Below are 17,821 nucleotides of genomic sequence, written 5' to 3'. Positions count from 1 at the left end.
CAGCCCATTTATGACCACCAAAGATTTGACACACTCATTTTATTTGTCTAAATGCAGCCGCCAGCACATGCCACCAAATCATCATCAAAAGGGTTGCCACCAAATCATCACCCAAAGGATTTCACTCGATTGGGGCCTGCTTAAATAGGAAGAATGGACACGCTTTGTATATAGATGTGTTACTCGAACAACGGTCGGTCGACATGACCCAAAGGGTGGGATTAGGTACACTGTAGAGCGATGTGTCAAAGCTTGAACTTGCTTGCATGCAACTCAGCAATATCTTAGAGAGTATATTCATCTCTTGGGGGATTGACGCTGGTCACGGCCAACTGGGTGTTGTCGTCGCTCTTGCTCTCCCTAACCGTGTACACCTGTCGTCTCCATTTGCATACGATGAAGGCGGCCAGGGAGAGGCAAAGCACAAACAGCAAAACCATTGAGACCAGAAAAGGTGGCCAAAGGACACAGATCAACAGCGGCGAATGAGAGGAGCCGCCGCCGCCGCCGTCGCGGCGCTCGCTGCCGGTGAAGTCGTAAGCAGCCACGACGCCGTGGCTGTACACGGTGTCTCGGGCCACTTCCGAGGACCGGCACGTGTACAGGCCCACGTCCGAGTCCGAGGCGTTCATAATGACCAGACCCTGGCTATACATGCGGTACTTGGCGCTGGACTCCAGCGTCCGGTTGGCAAAGCGCCAGTGGACCTGCGCAAAGTTGGAGCTAGCCTGGCAAGGCAGCAGCATGTTGACCCCTGGAGCCAAAGACTTGTTCACCACTGCCACTGGACCTACAAAGACATAAGCAACGTGACGAGCCCTTTCAATCGCGCTGAGCCCGCCCAAAGTCTGATTTCACTTTGTGTGACTGATGAGAAAGAACTGAGCCCAAACTTTTCCCTTCCATACTCAAGAGAGCCCAAAACATCCATCCGTGGATTGACTCTTACCAAGGATCACATCGAGTGGATGGATACATGACATACCGGGTAAGGGACAGGCGGAGACAGCGTTCAAACTTTGTATGGCCGTGGTAAGGTCGGACAAGGCAGCAACGGCCGAACAGAGCTTTGTGAGCAGCTCCCAGGCGCAATAGGGATCTCTGGCCAGAAGGCAGTCCAGGCACGTGTGGTAACGAGCGCAATCGCTGACTGGCATCTGGACCACGCCCGCGTCCGAGCTGGCGTACAGCTGCCCCTGCAAGCAAGCAAGCAAGCCAGCCAGCCAGCCAGCCAGCCAGCCAGCCAGCCAGCCAGCCATACAATCAAGCATCTGGCGGCAACAATTTCGCTTTTGACATTTTACCTTGCTGGTTAACAGGCGCAGTGTCCTGATGGGCTCACTTGGGAACACTTGAATCTCCTCAATGACAAACGCTTCTCCGTCGGCAACGACAGCCTTCTGAATGAAACCGTCGGCTGGCGGGGGAGCGAGAAGACCAGACGTCCGTCGCTCGCTCGCTCGCTCGCTCTTTCAGCTCTTGAATTGAAATAGCGTCCCCCTTACCTGTGCCAATGAACACCACATCCTGTGTCTCTCCGGCCAATGTGCTCACACGATGTCCAACTATCTGGCCCAGCGCTGCTCCCTTTTTCATCAGCAGAGGGACAGTCGATTCTGGTAAATTCAGCTTTTGGTGATCGTTGACGTCCTCGTAGCACTCCTTTTGGAGGGAGGGGAGGCAAAGACGAGGCAAGCTAAAAAAAAAGTCCTTCCGGGGATTCTCCATTTCTCAAGCTTGGAGGCCAGACAGTCTTACGTTTAACAATTGACTGATAGAGCGCATATTGTACGCACACACAGTTGACACTCCATCCCTGGAAAGTGCAAATGAAAACAGTTTCACGTTGGCTACTTCTCTGGTGGATGAGATTGCGCTGGCCCGGCTGGGCTGGGCCGGGCCGGCTTATAGTTACAGCTGTGAGGTGAAGACGGCGTATAATCGACTCTCCTGCCACTTTTGATCATCCTTCAACAGGTAGGCGCTCTCCACTACAGAGGGCAACTTCTGGCCGGGCAGAACGCAATCCAGCCGCGCTTGGACCAAGGACCTGTGGTAACTGCTGTGGCTGTGGTGCTAAAGCCATCCATACGCATGCATACTTGCACTTGATTGTAAAGCAGTTTGGATTTTGCAAGTTGTTACCTTGGGGACACGAATCAGCTGCGATACTCGAACTGCACCACTGTTACCAGCCCTCACAACACCAGAGAATACTAAATAGATGCGCATTTCCTCCTCCTTCAAAAAGTCCATGTGGACAAAGTTAATAGTTTCTGGAAGACGACAAAGGGGATCTGGTCAAGTAGATGAGTAGTCAGTTGGAGTCCAAAAAAATGATGACCATTGATGTAGTCTAGTTATTTGATCTCTACAATTTGTATGGAGCGACTGCATATCTGTTCTTGTTTTGACCATCCATCCATCCATCCATCCATCCATCCATCCGTCCATCCGTCCGTCCGTCCGTCCGTCCATCCATCCATCCATCCGTCCGTCCGTCCGTCCATCCATCCATCCGTCCATCCATCCATCCATCCATCCATCCATCCATCCATCCATCCATCCATCCATCCATCCATCCACCCACCCACCCCCATCCAACCCCATCCACCCATCCAACCCCATCCACTCATCCAACCTCATCCACCCATCCATCCATCGTGCAATTACGCTTTATTTGACCTACCTTTCAACAGGTTAGAAGGAAATTCAACCTGATAACCATCTTCATAGCTTTGCCTTATTCGGGGTTGGGATGAATCCTTGTCTGTTGTTGCAGCATACAAGTGCTGTCCTGTCCGACATATACCACAAACTTTGATCATGTTCTACACATTTTTTTTTATTTTTTATAAACAAAAATACAAATGTATTCAATGTGGAAAAGCATAACATGCTAGTTGCTTGAACTGTCCGGAGATCCAAAATTAGATTTTCTTGCCCCTGCCTGCACGAAAAATGTGCCCTGGACAGTTGGTAGTTTGGTTTTTGTTTTTTCTTGTTTACTCCTACTTGACGTTGGCAAGTGGAATACTCACCGACTATGACGGAGGCATATCCATCAAATGGTAAGGCAGAACAAAGGCCTTCTACATGTTGATAGTTCTGAGATGGTTCCGGGTGTCCACTATCCCAACTCTAGAGCACAAAAAGAAAAATCTTACAAGTAAATAGTCATGGCCTTCCTTTCCATCAATTGTGTGATGATTTGACCTCTTTTTTTTTGGTCAACCAATTGTGACACTTTGACCTACTTTTTGGCGGCGGCTGGCTTTCACAATTGAAGCCAATCAAAGTTGCTAGGTCTTGAGGACCCACCCGCCTCTGTTGTTGCCAAGACATTTTTGAGAAACTCGAATTTTCAACATCCCATCGCATCGCATCGCATCCCTGGCCAGGCCCGGCCCGGCCCCAGTAAAGGACCTTTGGCACCCAAACTCACTCACTCACTCATTCTGTGCAAAGAGATGCTGCCATCTAGCGGTGGCATTTGCAACCTTAAAGCGTCCTTGTTGAAATGTCCTTGCCTTGGCAGACAACGGTTTAAGTAAGGGCTGCTTGCTTGCTCGCTCGCTCGCTCGCTCGCTTGCAACATGCAATCAACAATTGATAGGGATTGGCTGGCTGCTTGCTTTCAACAGATATTGTCAAGCCTTTCAGACGTCTATTTTCAACTTACCAAAGAGTCGCACCTGGGCGACATAGCATTTGTCCCACACACTCGCACGGCGGAGTTGGAAGTTTGGTGGAGGCTCCGGATATAATTGTGACAATTCAACTGCATGCGACAAGAGCCAACATACAGCAGATTCAAACTCCAAGCAGATGACCACTCGCACAAACATCAAGATAAGACTTGACGCAAACCTGGTCAATCACGCATGCCTTCCCCCCAGTTCTCGGCCAGGATACCTGCAGCAGCAGCATCATCATCATCATCATCATCATCATCATCATCATCATCATCATCATCATCATCATCATCATCATCATCATCATCATCATCACAAGGCAACAAAGTGTCAAAACCAAACATTGACTGTCTCCTTTTGTACATGTGTACATCTTATGTGTAAATGTTGATTATATGACTTTTGAGAGTAGCCAGCCGTGGGACAGTGCCGTCCGTTCGTGCGTGCGTGCGTGCGTGCGTGCGTGCGTGGTGCGTCCATCATGTTCCACTCACATGATGCATCTTGGCAGAGATGTTATTAATGTCCAAGACAAAAAGAGCATCTCTGGCTCCCACTATCAGCAGTCCCAGCTCCTCCATAATCAGCATGGCGTTGTAGTAGTTCATCCCATCTTCGCGGAACGTCACAAGATTGTCTGAATGGACGGACGGACGGCAAAGAGATAGCATCTGCACGTGTGCAAGTACGAGTCGTTGGGCTTTTATTCTCAATTTAGCACTATCAAAGAAATCTTCAGCCTCCTTCCCATCAAACAAGTCATGTCACTTGAATTGTTTGCGTGCGTCCGTCCGTCCGTTCGACTATGGCCCGCAAGCCATAGTCGGACGGACGGACGGACACCTAGACATAGACTTCAAAGAGAAAAGCATACAAAATGGTGTCCCACTTCGCTTGGAAAAAAAGTCATAGCATGATAAAACCAAAGCAAATCGTTTACTACTTAGCTTAACGCACACTTGACATGCTATCAAAGCACGCTGTTAGACTGTAGATGAAACATAGTCAGAAAAGACAAAAACTCATTGTATTGTTCCGTCTCCATTATTTGACTTTAGGATTTGAACACGTTTTTTTGTTGTTGTTTTTTTACATTTGCCAATTGTCACAAGAGAGAATGGTAAGCTCCCAAGACTTACCTGGATAGGGGATAGTCTTTCGTGCGACCCAAGGCTGCACATTGCTATCGCAAAATGAGCCATAGAGTATGAAGCCGCAGACAATTCTCAGCAGCAGCATCATCATTGGCGACATCTCTCAAGAGTACTTGCTTGCTCCTCACCACTCTCCAACAAGTACAGACTCGGTGATGTCAAGCGAGCTGAGCTTTTACACCTACGTTCCTTTTTGTCCTCCTTCTTTTTTGGAATTGTTGACCCTCTTGAAGCCTTTATTTCCTTTGTCTTAATCAAGAAGTCAACACGAATGATGTCACAATGCTTTTGCCAAAGATGGCAGTCACCATGAAGATTACATGCACGCATATTATACAATTGCATTCAAATGATAGAGATCCCCCCAAATGTCTGACAATATATCGAACTTTTGTCTTTTTTTAGGTCAGTTAAGATGATCACAGTATTTCCATTGGAAGTGAATTACACCTTTTATTTGGGGCACAAAAGTGATGAAAAAGCAAAGAGAAATGTGTTTGCACACTATAGTGGTCGATTGTCACGCCCGCCCGTCCGCCCGCCCGTCCGCCCGTCCGTCCGTCCGTCCGTCCGTCCGTCCGTCCGTCCGTCCGTCCGTCCGTCCGTCCGTCCGTGGCGGAGGACGCTCAGCCACATGCGCCGCCGGCAACTTCCCTCAGCCACACCCCTTCATTACCGCACTGACTGTCACCTGCTCCCTGATGTATTTAAACCCTGTCCGCGTGCTTGTTTCCCGTTTGGGTCGTCCACGCCTGTTGCGTCTTCGCCGGGTAGGCTCACGGTCAGAACGTCTTCCTAGTCTGCGCTTGGTGCAAGGGGAATCCCGTTTCCCGCTCGCTGTCCGTGAGCCTCTTTCGGCCGATTTCCCTTCAATAAATCCTGGTTCAAGCTGCATTTGGTCGCCCTGGCTCAACTCAATCCTGACATCGATCTCTTGGAACAATTCATATTTCCGTATGTGTTACATTCAAGCTTTTAAATGTTATATTTTAAAAATGTCTTTAAAATGTTTGCATTTCGCATCCTGTCCCGTGCGTGGTTTTTTGTTGTTGTTGTTGTTGTTGTTGTTGTTGTTTTAATGTTTTTAAGGAAGTGAGGAAATGTCCCGGTTTCCGAATTTTCATTGGATCATTGAATTTACAGGCACTCAGCGCGGCGTCGGCGGCTGCTTGGAAAATGTGTGGGCCTCCCTCCGATCGGGGACTGCCTGCCGGCTGACAGCCCTGCAACTTTAAGGCTAACAACACTAGTGGCCCTTCCATCCATCCATCCATCCATACGGTACGTACAGTACAGTACAGTACCTCCATCCATCCAATCCATCCTTACAACAAAGCGCTTTACAAACAGAGAAGAGAAAAGATCCCATTCAACTTTGACGATTTCCTTTGTTTTTCTTTGAAGCGGCGGCGGGCGTCAAAGTATCCTTTCACGCTGCACGTCGTTTCTTCCAAGCGTGTTCTTGGCGCATGCATGGTTCAAGAAGACATTTTCAGTATTCCATTCCTCCACTAGATGTCAGTGCTAGACCGAATCTAAAAGTGAGCGGCAAAACAATTCAGAGTCGGGCTCGTAGAATCTACTCGGGGTGGGCAATTGCGGTCCTCGTCGAGGGCCCCCTCACCCCGGCCGGTGTTGTCCTGCATGTTTTCTGTCACCCTGTTGCAACACACCTGATTCAAATGGACCATTTGAATCAGGTGTTTAGAAGCAGGGAGACCTACCTCTAAAAGATGCAGGACAGCACCGGCCGCCGGCCGGCCGGCTCGAGGAGGACCGCAATTGCCCCACCCCAGGAGTAGATGATAGTCAAAAACCTCTTGTTTTCTCCATTGATCTATCTGGAGTTCACCAGGGGACGGAAAAGCCCCAAAAGGCACTCGAGCATTTCTTTTGCATCTTTGTTGTCTTTTTTATGAAATAAGACAAAAACTTGATTTGATTTGAAGGGCATGTAAAAATAACTCTGTAATTATCCAACCTTTTTGACTGGTCCTCTGCATTTGCATGCACACATATATGTTATGTTTGTATACTTTTGAGAATAGGCAATATAGGAAACGGATGTACCCTCAAAATAATGCCAATAATGGTGTTACATGAAGTAAAAGCCAATGACAATAACTAAGCGTGTGGCGGTGGCTCACATCATTATGTTTCAATTTTGTTTTCTTCCATTCCTTAAATTGTTGTCCTCTGCTTGTTGAAGTCTTGTAATTGCCTTCATCATCAGGGCTCCTAATTAAGATCAGATGGAAACAGAGATTGCCTTTTTTGGTCCTCTCATTTAATCAGCACTTCACCTAATCATGTCTCTGTTAACTCCCCGCCCGCTGCTAAGAAAAGGAAGTTCCCCGGGCCTGGTCGGGCCGGGCCCGGCCGGGCCAGTCAATTAAGGAAAGCTGTAAAAGCAACTTCAATCCGGTGTGACTTTGCTGCAACCTCAAGGAAAGAAATCAAAATGTGATGACGTACATCGGCCAAAATTGTTGCAGGCAAAAGATCGCTTTTTCCATATAAATGCTCTCTACGTCAATTGATTAGCTGTTTGTTTGGGCAAAAAAAAATCGGTCCGTCCATTAGTATCATCAATGAAAATATCAGCTTATCTTTGAAATAGTTGAAAGCAGCACACAGTGTGTACATTTTTGTCCATGAAAATTGATTTTGAGAGGGAGGGAGGGAGGGAGGGAGGACACATCAAATACAACTGGTTATGCTCACTCGGATGGCTAAAAAACACCAACTTGTCAACGGAGTCATGCACTTAAGTAGCCCTCACCAGTAGTTTTTTATTTACTTATTTTATTTTAACTTGTGCAAAAGACAAGTGAAGAAATCCAAAGTTTCTGAATCACACCACTGTGGCACACACCAGAACAGTTCATCTGCCACGTTTAGCCCCACCAAAAAAAGCCACCTCTTATCCATCTTCACATTGTCAACAGGCCAAACGGAAACTTGTGTTTCTGTAAGCGCCTTTTGCAGTCAGGCTAATTGCGACCAGAAAGCAATTGGTACCCAGCCGGTCCTCAGGCGGGCAGGCAGGGCAGCTGCATCCTTTGGCCGGCCCGCCAGTGCGACTCAGCCATTCATCTCTGTCAGCCGCGCGCATGCATCCTGGTTGGTGAAAAGCGCTGGCTGCCTCGCCGGCCGGTGACTGCAGGCTGCCGGGCTTTTTGTTGTACGCACATGGCGTTGAAGTGCAGCCCTTGCGGTCAAGCCTAGTCTGACGGATGCCGAGCGACGCTTGACACGGCAGCTGCTTGGGCCGCAGCCAGCCGGTCAGCCAGCCGCTGAGCGAGCGAGCGCCTTGCCTGAGGGCCCGCGGCAACATCTGCCCTCACAATTGGAGCCGAGCCGGCGGAAGGTTTCCGTGCCAGCTCGGCGGACACTAACTCTGCAATCATCCGCTTTCTTTGTGCTCTCGGTCTTGTCTCCTTTTGGAACCCAAAAGCACGCCATTAGGAAGTGCCTACACTGTCATTTCCGAGAGCTAATGAATGGCCACTGTAAAAAAAAATCAGCAAATTGCTCTGGCAAAAGAGGAAGCCAAGCAGGTGTTTGAACCAAGACGTGTCAGTTCTTTCTTTTTTTCTGTGCGTGCTGATTGGCCAGCCGCAGCTGCAGGCCTATTGCTTCTTGTAAATGGGCCCTTAGTAGACGACAACTCACTTCTTCAAACTTGCTACCAATGCATTTGGAGGATCAGGGCCTGAGATGTAGCTTTATATTGTGGTGCCACAATGGAAGTACGCATGCAGGCAGGCAGGCAGGCAGGCAAGCCAGCCCTGGTGATTTATCCTCCCTTGTTCAGTCTCTCTGTGTCACACTGGGCCCGCCGTGAAGGCTATCTGGACCATTCAGCGCAGGTTCCCATCAGCCAGGCTGGCTGAGTTATGGCCAAAATACAAGAAGAGCACTCCAGTGTTGTAGCAGCAGCAGCAGCAGCAGCAAGGCTGTCTGTCTGGCTGGCTGACTGACTGTGAGGATTTATGAAAGTCTTTTCTTCGCTGTCGTGTGACAAAAAGGATGCTATCTATCCCCAACCTAGAGACACGCACTCGGCAAGAGTGCAAACTTGACTCTGCTCACAAGGTGGGCAGATGAATGGAGCAGCGGCAGTGGCAGCAAAGGTGCTCTTTCCACACCATGCAGTGAAAAGTAACACATCAGAAATAGTCCTGCTGTCTTCCCGTTACTTGTGTATTGTGTGGATTGATCGCACAATGTGTCCCCCTCAAATAGTGATTGATTGATTGATTGACTTGAGGATCATTTTTTCCCTTGTGAAAGTCAACTCTTAGTGTGAGTTAAAAATGTTAGAAGAAAGCAGTATTGGACTTTGAGCAAACTATTTGCGTTTGCCTGCCCCCATGCACAGCACTCGAGCGAGCGAGCGAGCGAGCCCCATGCCTCTCCTTTTGAGTGAGCACCCCTCTGATTGTGCTGAAGGCAGCCGCGCGTCCGCCCGCCCGCCTGCCCGCCCGCCCGCTCGCCCGCCCGCCTGCGCACACGCGCGCGCTATAAAGGGGAACGCTCCCTTGTGTCACTTTCACATCAGCGGCAGCTGCTCAACTATGAGCGCAACTCTTGGATTAACGCTCCCAAGTACGTAACTGTTTGTAGCGCCAATCTTTTCTTTTTTTTTTCTTTGCCCTTCCTTCCTTCCTTCCTTCCTGCCTGCCTTTCTTCCTGCCTTCCTTCCTTCTTGCCTTCCTTCCTTCCTTCTTGCCTTCCTTCCTTCTTTCCTTCCTTCCTGCCTTCCTTCCTTCCTTCCTGCCTTCCTGCCTTCCTTCCTTCCTGCCTTCCTGCCTTCCTGCCTTCCTTCCTTCCTGCCTTCCTTCCTTCAATTTAGCGGGTCCTTCAGCGGCTGGCTCCTTTTTGCATCTGCGGTCATGGCTTGCGCCGCCCGGCTGTTTGACAACTTGAGCGCGCAGTGAGGTAGACGCACCTGGGTGGATTGATGCTCCTACCATAGAGTCAGTCGCACGTAGCATCCGAAGGAAATTTGAGTGAGCGAGCGAGCGAGCGAGCAGCTGGAGGGAGGATGCAGGGGACGTGTTGGTGCGCCGTGTTCCTCCTCATGCCTGTACTAAACCTGGTAAGTTGGACGAAGAGACCAAACGTCCATCGATTTGATGGAACATTTCATGTCATGTCGCTATGCATGGGTAGCGGGAGGGACTTTTGGAGTGGGTCATTCGTCTCAGTGCGCACTCGCAAAAGTCCCACGCTTTCTCCAAACTAACATTTGGCTTTATATTAGCTTCATGAACTACATCTGAACAAAAAGTTGTTTTTCTCTATTTTAATTTGATGCTATTTTGTATTTACTTTGTGAGACTGACTTTGGAAAATGCACTTCAATAATTCGGTCGCGTTCAATCCAAAGCGGAAGAGTAATAAAATGTAAAACGTGTGTGTGTGGGACCTTCCTTCCTTCCTTCCTTCCTTCCTTCCTTCCTTCCTTCCTTCCTTCCTTCCTTCCTTCCTTCCTTCCTTCCTTCCTTCCTTCCTTCCTTCCTTCCTTCCTTCCTTCCTTCCTTCCTTCCTTCCTTCCTTCCTTCCTTCCTCCCGACAGAACCGATGTCTGCCTGTCTGTCTGTCTGTCTGTCTGTCACAGCGTCTCACGGGGGCGCCAAGAAACTAAATGTCGCTTCTCTTTGCATTAATAGACAGAGGACACTCGAGAGCATATTAGACAGGAATCTAACTTTTAGTGCTGTTTGTATTTTATTTTATTTTTTGAACTCGATAAATGGTGACAGAAACCCCAGTTTCTTTTTGGTGGAGTGCAAAGCTCCTGTTGGTAACTTAACGCACATAAATAGGCTTCACACAATTGCTAATCAATCCATTTCAAAGTGCATTTTACTTGCTGTGAATTGTTTTGCTGTGCTTCTACAAGTTAAGAAAATACATCTCTTTTTATTTCTTGATTTGAACAAATTGTTCAAGTTGTGTTTTTTTTTTTCTAATCCACGCAAAACGATGCACTCCGGACCGGTGTTTTTTTTTCCAATCGATGAAAACCGTCTTCAAATAATCGACAAGAAATGTCAATACAATCTATTCCTGTGTCCACTTTTCCACACATGCGTCGTATATTTCCACATGAAAGCGCACGTTCATCGATATCAAGTCTTCGTCCATTTCATGTCCTAACGTGCTTTCTTAGGTCAATGTTCACGGATAGAGGAACAAGAGTTTAGATTGATTTTGGGTCATGCCTCATATCCAGGCATTCCAGACCAAAAAAAAATAAAAATGAAATGAAATTGAAAAAAAAGAATCCTCAGTACTATTCACCCCGAAACGAAATGAGTAGTTCAAAATGGACTCTTGTACAAACGAATGAACGCACGTACGTAAAGGGAGTCTATAGTGCTGCGCGGCGGTAACAAGCTGCCTTATCCGCAGCAGCAAGGATTAATCCTGAACTTTGATGCTTTTACTTGGTGTTAAAGACACTTAAGCCTCTTGTCTGCTGAGATACGTGTCTTGACCTGGATAAGAGCTCAGGCCCAGGTAGGCAGTCGAGCGCGAGCGAGCGAGCGAGCAAGCGAGCAGTCTATCAAACGGAGCGGCGCATGGGCTCGCTCGCTCACTCGACTACGGGTTCACCATTCAATTAACGGAGGTGGCTGGGAAGGGGCCTCTTTATTCGTGGAGAGCAAAATCCCGTCTGGCGTTGCTCCATCAGACCATTGAACAAAATAAGAGCACTTGTGATCCTATTTTCTATTCTTTGATAGCATTGTCATGGTATAAACGCCATCGAGCTTTTTTCTCCCATCAGAGAGTGAAAACATTTGAATGTCTTCATGATGAAGGCACCAGGAAGTCTTTTCAATCCTTTCTTTCCATTTATTCAAACAGAAGCCCATACTTTTGTCATTCTTTTTCTAAATGCGCCTGTCCGTCAGGACCACAAATATACGTACGTACTGTATCAATAAACATTGAAGACTTGATGGCTTACCATCTGTCATCCAGATGAGGAAGAATAAAGTCAAGCAGGAAAAGCAGGAAGGGCTCTTTGTTTGCCGCCACCCACTGCAGTGCTATCTGCCGGGGGGGCATCGGTGATGAAAGCTACATTAAATTGTTATTATCAAACGCAGCAAATGTAGCCTGCTGAGCAGAGCCAAGCAGCCCGAGCGGGTGGGGGGATCGCGCAGACTTGTAAAGCACCGTGAACCCCGACCCACCACCACCACCACCACCACCACCACCACCACCACCCCTTTTTTTTTTTCAGCATTATCAACATGTCAATTGAACCACAAGTGTTGTCTCGCTTCAAACATGCTACAAATGCAGGCTACAAGCACTAAGATGAGTTGGTGTTTTCTTCTTAAGCATCCCCCCCCCCTTCTGCACCTGGTGTTAATTTGCTTGAAGGTGTCACACAAATAGCTCTTTCAATGAAGTAGAAAAACATCATCTAGTAAGTGTTTCTTTGCAGTCTTCACGTAAGTCGCCATCCATAGTTTTGGAATGAATGCGCTGGAAGGAAGGAGGGAAGGCAAACAGGCAGAGGGAGCAATTGGTAAGCCGGATTTGCACCAAGTGTGCGGCACGTGTGACATTTGTCAAGTTTGCCACCGCTGTGAGCAGAAGGAACGGGATTGCCTCGTGCTGTTTGTCTCCAGCCGTCCAGATCCGTTTGACAAAATCCACTAACCGATGCACATGATTTGGATGTTTTCACTGAGAAAAGACAGAAAGACAAAATAACATTAAGTGGTAATGAAAAGCAAAAACCCCCTTGACGGAAGTAATAATGCATGAATGCTAATGACAAAATAATCAGCGAGTGTGTTCCCATTCCGCACATCACATGATCTGACAAATGTTTTCATGTGCGCCCCCTTAGCTAAATCAACTGCTATGCCACCAAAGAAGCCTCCATGTGAATTATTAGCATGGATGTGCGATTCATCACTGAGGTATAGAAGCTTTTTGAACCAAATGCTGCTTTTTGAACCAAATGCTGCTTTTTGAACCAAATGCTGCTTTTCCCCTTTGCATAATCTCTAGTAATCATTTGGAATTGACACATCAAGGTGACTCGGGCTTGTTGGGCTGGGTGCTTTTCACGGCCGGCGTGAAGCGTAACCTGCGTGAGCTGCTGGCTGACATGTGAGCGCTGCCTACCTCGCGCCCTCCCTCCCTCCCTCCCTAGCATCCATCTCCCCAGGGGCCTTGGCATCCACTCGCAAACAGCCAAAAACAACATTTGACCTTGGTGGCTGCCTATGAAGTCAATGATAATGGTAGCCTACCTACTGTGGAGGAAGGAAGGAAGGAAGGAAGGAAGGAAGGAAGGAAGGAAGGAAGGAAGGAAGGAAGGAAGGAAGGAAGGAAGGAAGGAAGGAAGGAAGGAAGGAAGGAAGGAAGGAAGGAAGGAACAAAGGCGGGAAGGCGGGAAGGCGGGAAGGAAAGAATGGGCACACTAAGCTCCTGGCTTGTTTTTTCTCTCTCAATATTTCACATCCTGATGAAAGAGAAAAATGTGGCAGAGATTTGGATCTGTGAAATGGAGAGGGAGGCATCTCCTCCCAAATGTAAGTCACGCCAAGTGTTTGTGTGCTGTGCGCAGCAGCGGGATGATTAATGACGCTAGCCTCTACTCCCTCATCCGTTTTCCGCTGGAGATTGTGTTCACAGTTCAGAGGTCAGAGATGGAGCTTGCCGCCGTCCGTCCAAGGCCATTTCCACATCTCAGGCAACCTATGGCCCAGTTCCAGAGGCTCCAGAAATGCTTCCCTCCAATTGGGCACCTTGATAGCGGCACAATGGTGGCTCTGATCATGCTCAGCTAGCCCATTTCGCCCTCCGATATAGTTTGACTTTGTGGATGAGTCATTTCAGTCGTTTAGCTCAAATTCCTGAAATTGCTTTTGGTGGGTGACGGAGGTAGCAGTAATACCACGGCAGCGTTTGCGCCCGGCCGGCTAGGCTACGCAAGGAAAGATGACATACTCATCTGTAGAAATGGGAGCAAAAGATGGTGGCTGAGGTCCACAAAAGACGATGATAGTTCCTTTAATCACTTGTCTTCCCCCGCTAAACTTGGAAGTGTGCTTGAACACACACACACACACACACACACACACACACACACACACACGGAGGGAGCGAGCGAGCACCTAATTGCTCCCCATCATCCATACAAGCGTCATAACGTGAAGACGTGAAAATGGAACAAGCTTGTTTTGTCGAAAACACAAAGCACAGAGAGCGAGAGATAGTGTCAGGACATGATCCACGCAGTGAACTTCAATTGATCATTGGCCGTGTGGCTTTTGAGTAGCAACGTTTGACTGGCTGCTACGCTCGTGTCGTGGAATTCATCCACTTATGCGCGTGCACCTAATATTATGGCAATGTTGGCAATTCGTGTGTATTTTGAATCGAATTAGCGACAATAAAGGTGATTCTGATCAAAGCTCATTCCCTACCTGTCGAGAATCCCAAGAGCGGCTTAAAAACCTAAATGCAATTCTATTTCACGATGGCTAAATTCCTCCCTCCCTCCCTCCCTCCCAGGCGCTTGATAAGAAATACAATATGGCTGGCTGTGTTTCCTTGCTTAGCGATCAATAAATTAGAGTGCAGATGGCTGTGCCCTCCCCCTTTTTGATTGACTCAACCAATTGGAGTCCTTATCACTTTCCCATTGTGGGGACATGACGGGGCTCACAATTGCAGCAGCCGCTGCGCTGGCTCTCTGCATTTGCAGAATTACAATTCAATTTGCAAGAAGTAGTTTGCTGCGTGACACCTGTCAATGATGCAGGCGGAGAGTCACCTTTCACTTTGCTCCCAATGGCTCAGCCCGTCTTCTCATCTGCTAGTAGTATTAGGGACGCACTTGGAAAAAAGAAAAAAAAAATCAAAAGACAGAAGTGCGTTAACCGTAACTGAGGACAGCAAGTCAACCATGGTGTAGTTGGGTTGATGTGTGTTGCGTGTTTTTTTCAAAAGAGCTGCTGCTGCTGCTGCTGCTGCTGCTGCTGCTGCTGCTCTTTTGAATGACCTAATGTGCTTTATTTTGAATAATAACTCCAAGTAGGTAACCCATTTGCAACAGTCGCTCCCGTCCGTCTTCTGGTAGTCGTGTACAACTGCAAGCTATATAAGCGGCGGCCTTTTCGAAGCGACCGTCTTGCATACGCAGCAACGTCTAACGTAGTAAGCATCTACCTTTGGAAAGTGCATCCATGGAATGAATCAATCTACTATCAAACACGTCCTATTCAAAAAAGGAAGGAAGGGAGGGAGGGAGGAAAGAAGGAAAGGAGGAAGGAAGGAAGGAAGGAAGGACGGACCGCTAAAGCACATTCAAAGGAATGGACATGCCGTAAGAAGAAGTGCAATTCATCTTTCATTGCGCTCATACATTGATCAAAACAATTGCGGGTGAAAGGAGCACTTCCTTACAGGTAGTCAAGTGTCTCACCCTTCATTTCCCCTGTCACTTTGATGGATTTGCTCCCTTTTCTTCTTCTTCTTCTTCTTCTTCTTCATGCAGCTGAGGGGAAAGCTCAGCTCAGCTCAGCTCAGCTCAGCTCAGCTCAGGGTCACGATTGTAAACATTAGCAACTCGGCCGTCGGGAAGTGCTTTCTTTCTATGCACACGGAGCCATCAAATAAGTGCAGCCAGATTTGAGAACACATGACGTATTCCATGATATGGCGTAGCGTGCCTTTATCACGCTTTTCCACTTGGCTTTTCGGCCGCGGTGAAAGTTATCAGCATCCATTTGACTAGTAGGAAATACTATGTGTTTCATAGTTGGAGATTAGAATGTTTCCACGTCAGTTTCCACTCAAAACATCTGGCGTGCTTTCAAATCCATCTTCTGATGTTATTGTCACTCCGACTCTTTTCTAGAATTCAAACTCAAATGAATCACCCCAAATGCTATTCAATTGATCAAGTCATCCTCAAGCAACTCGCCGTCGCATCGACGTGATTTCCAAATTAGAATGGCAGCTAAATTACTCCTCAAAAGTAAACACTGGCCAGTTGTGGCAAATCCTAGAATGCAATTCTTTTTCGAATCCATCGCAAATAGGTTTTAGTAGCAAGACAATTAGCCCATGCCTGCGTGTGTGTGCGTGTGCGTGTGTGTGTGTGTGTGTGTGTGCGTGTGCGCGTGTGCGTGTGTGTGTACGTCTCATGCTGCAGCTGTTCTCACAGATGTGCAAAATGCTCAACAGGCTGCCATATTTAAAGCAAGCTCAACTGACATCAAGTGGGATGAGTTGTGGATGTGTCACGGTTTAATGAAAGCATCAGAAATGGCCATATGTGGTAGAAAGCCAGGCAAGTGGGGTGTGTGGGGGTGTGTGGGGGTGTGTGGGGGTGTGTGTGCACCATTTGGGCTTGCTTTTCTTACAAGTAGCATAGTATCTATCTATGTACATGGCTGTTTTTTTTGGCTTCCAAAAGAGTCAAGCTCCTCAGATGCCCGCCCGCCCGCCCGCCCGCCCGCCCGCTTCCTCCCTGGCATCTGTGAGCACGTCAGTCGCGATGGATCAGTGTTATATAGCATCAAGCCGAGAGAGGGAACAATAAAGACTTGTAAGTGGACATTATTCTTCCAAAAGCACCATCATTCAGCCAGATAAAAGACAAGGTCTCGACACGGGCAAAGTCGACCTGTATAGCTTTTGTTTGGATAGCGGCGCTCTTTTCTTTGGAGCCTGACAAATTGGAGCTCGCTCGCTCCCTCGCTCCCTCGCTCGCTCCCTCGCTCCCTCGCTCGCTCGCTCTTGTAAATGACCTTTACAACAAAGGGCAGACAATGAGACGGCAGATACTGTAGCTTTACATTCCAAATAATCACCTGCCTGCCTGCCTGCCTGCCTGCCCGCCTGGCTGGCTGGGCTTGAATCTCTCTTTGCATTTCCATAGAGCTTGCATTGATAAGATACACACACAAAAAGTGATTGACTCTTACAATTGAAGATTCCTAAAGTGTCTGTGATAGCAATGTATTGACTTGACGGAGTCTGCAATGTCATGTTCATCTGTGGTCAATACCATTTCAATCTATTATTTGCAATCTTGTATTTGTGGGCTGGGCATGCGTTAGTTCAATTTGAAAGCGCCGTTCTTTGTCATTTGGATTGCCGATGCTCGGTAACTCATGTGTAACAATGCGTGTGTCCCCCCCCCCGCCATCTTGAAAGGATGGCTGGCTGACCCCTATTGGATCAAATGTTGACAACGTGGCACGCTCGGAGGCGCTGAAGTGATCCGATAGGAAAGGAAAGGGCCAATTAGGCCTCGGGTAGCGGATAACGGCTCGCATTTATCGGCCGCTCTGCTTTGATGAGGCGGCGAGAGAAAGACAGACGGCCTATCAAATCCGGAGTGAGGCGGGCAGTCACTTAACAGCTTTGGCCCTGGGGCGGGCTTCAGACAGGCAGCACGAGCCTTTGATTTTCCCATTAGCCGTTAGGTGGGACCACAGGATCCTAAAGCTACCTGACTTGTGATGAGCGCTGTGTGTTCAGCCTTATCCCACGCATGGCTCCAGATAAGGGCTAATCTCCAGCTAGCTGCTGTCCATGTACAAGCAAGCGTATCCACAATCTACATTAGCGTCAGGTGCCGGGGGGGGGGGGTTGTCTGGCGGGGCCTGGGGGGGGGGGGGGGTCTGGCGGGGCCTGGCGGGGTCTGGCGGGGCCTGGCGGGGCTTGGTGGGGCCCGGCGGGGCCTGCGGGGCCTGGCGGGGCTTGGTGGGGCCCGGCGGGGCCTGCGGGGCCTGGTATCCCAGTATCCCCTCATCCTGACAGAAGCTGCTCTGAGATGCAGGTGAGCAATTGATTGACTTGATTGGAATGAATCATGACTTCCCGCACGCCACAAAAGTCGCCCGTGGCTGCCAATTTGGAAGCAGCTGGTGTCGATTGAATTTGTAAGCATACAGCTAAGTAAAAGCTACCCAC

At 48.4% G+C, this 17,821-nt stretch overlaps 2 protein-coding genes across 6 annotated transcripts in view; one reads left to right on the top strand and one right to left on the bottom strand.

Annotated features, from left to right (window-relative positions):
• Window positions 1-24: 24 nt before the first annotated feature.
• On the bottom strand, window positions 25-5,116 carry LOC148379606 (semaphorin-4E-like). The gene is made up of 13 exons (XM_088364606.1): window positions 4,835-5,116; window positions 4,190-4,332; window positions 3,871-3,915; window positions 3,683-3,781; window positions 3,042-3,141; window positions 2,690-2,797; window positions 2,146-2,276; window positions 1,916-2,076; window positions 1,759-1,816; window positions 1,506-1,662; window positions 1,305-1,417; window positions 986-1,196; window positions 25-790 (listed from the first exon to the last, which is right to left on the bottom strand). Exons 1-13 carry the CDS (start codon window positions 4,947-4,949, stop codon window positions 285-287), a joined length of 1,947 nt encoding a protein of 648 aa, XP_088220732.1. The 5' UTR covers window positions 4,950-5,116; the 3' UTR covers window positions 25-284.
• The window catches only part of LOC148379605 (neurexophilin-1-like), a 16,682-nt gene continuing 3,437 nt past the window's right edge, over window positions 4,577-17,821 (top strand). Inside the window, exons 1-3 of one of the 5 annotated variants that reach the window (XR_015854848.1) lie at window positions 4,578-5,803; window positions 5,993-6,130; window positions 6,254-6,977. Coding sequence is in view for 3 of the 5 variants with exons in the window: in XM_088364623.1 (XP_088220749.1) it covers window positions 9,900-9,953 (54 nt within the window). In the remaining 2 variants the exon portion in view is untranslated. Of the gene's footprint in view, window positions 5,804-5,992; window positions 6,131-6,253; window positions 6,978-7,551; window positions 9,954-13,274; window positions 13,423-17,584; window positions 17,688-17,821 lie in introns of those variants that run through there. The other 4 variants (XR_015854849.1, XM_088364623.1, XM_088364624.1 and 1 more) reach the window with 4 other exon arrangements.

The sequence above is a fragment of the Syngnathus floridae genome, chromosome 21 (genome assembly GCF_059516105.1).
Source record: "Syngnathus floridae isolate MCC-2025c chromosome 21, RoL_Sflo_1.0, whole genome shotgun sequence".
Taxonomy (NCBI): Eukaryota; Metazoa; Chordata; class Actinopteri; order Syngnathiformes; family Syngnathidae; genus Syngnathus; species Syngnathus floridae.
Note: the sequence above shows the minus strand (reverse complement) of the source record. Positions and strands in the feature narration are given on the sequence as shown.

Excerpts from the sequence above, each read along its gene's own strand:
- LOC148379606 (XM_088364606.1), bottom strand. The coding sequence starts at position 4,949 with ATGTCGCCAATGATGATGCTGCTGCTGAGAATTGTCTGCGGCTTCATA. Across the intron at positions 3,142-3,682 it reads CGCCCAGGTGCGACTCTTTG|AGTTGGGATAGTGGACACCC; the intron begins GTAAGTTGAAAA and ends TTTGTGCTCTAG. Across the intron at positions 2,077-2,145 it reads AGCTGATTCGTGTCCCCAAG|CACCACAGCCACAGCAGTTA; the intron begins GTAACAACTTGC and ends GGATGGCTTTAG.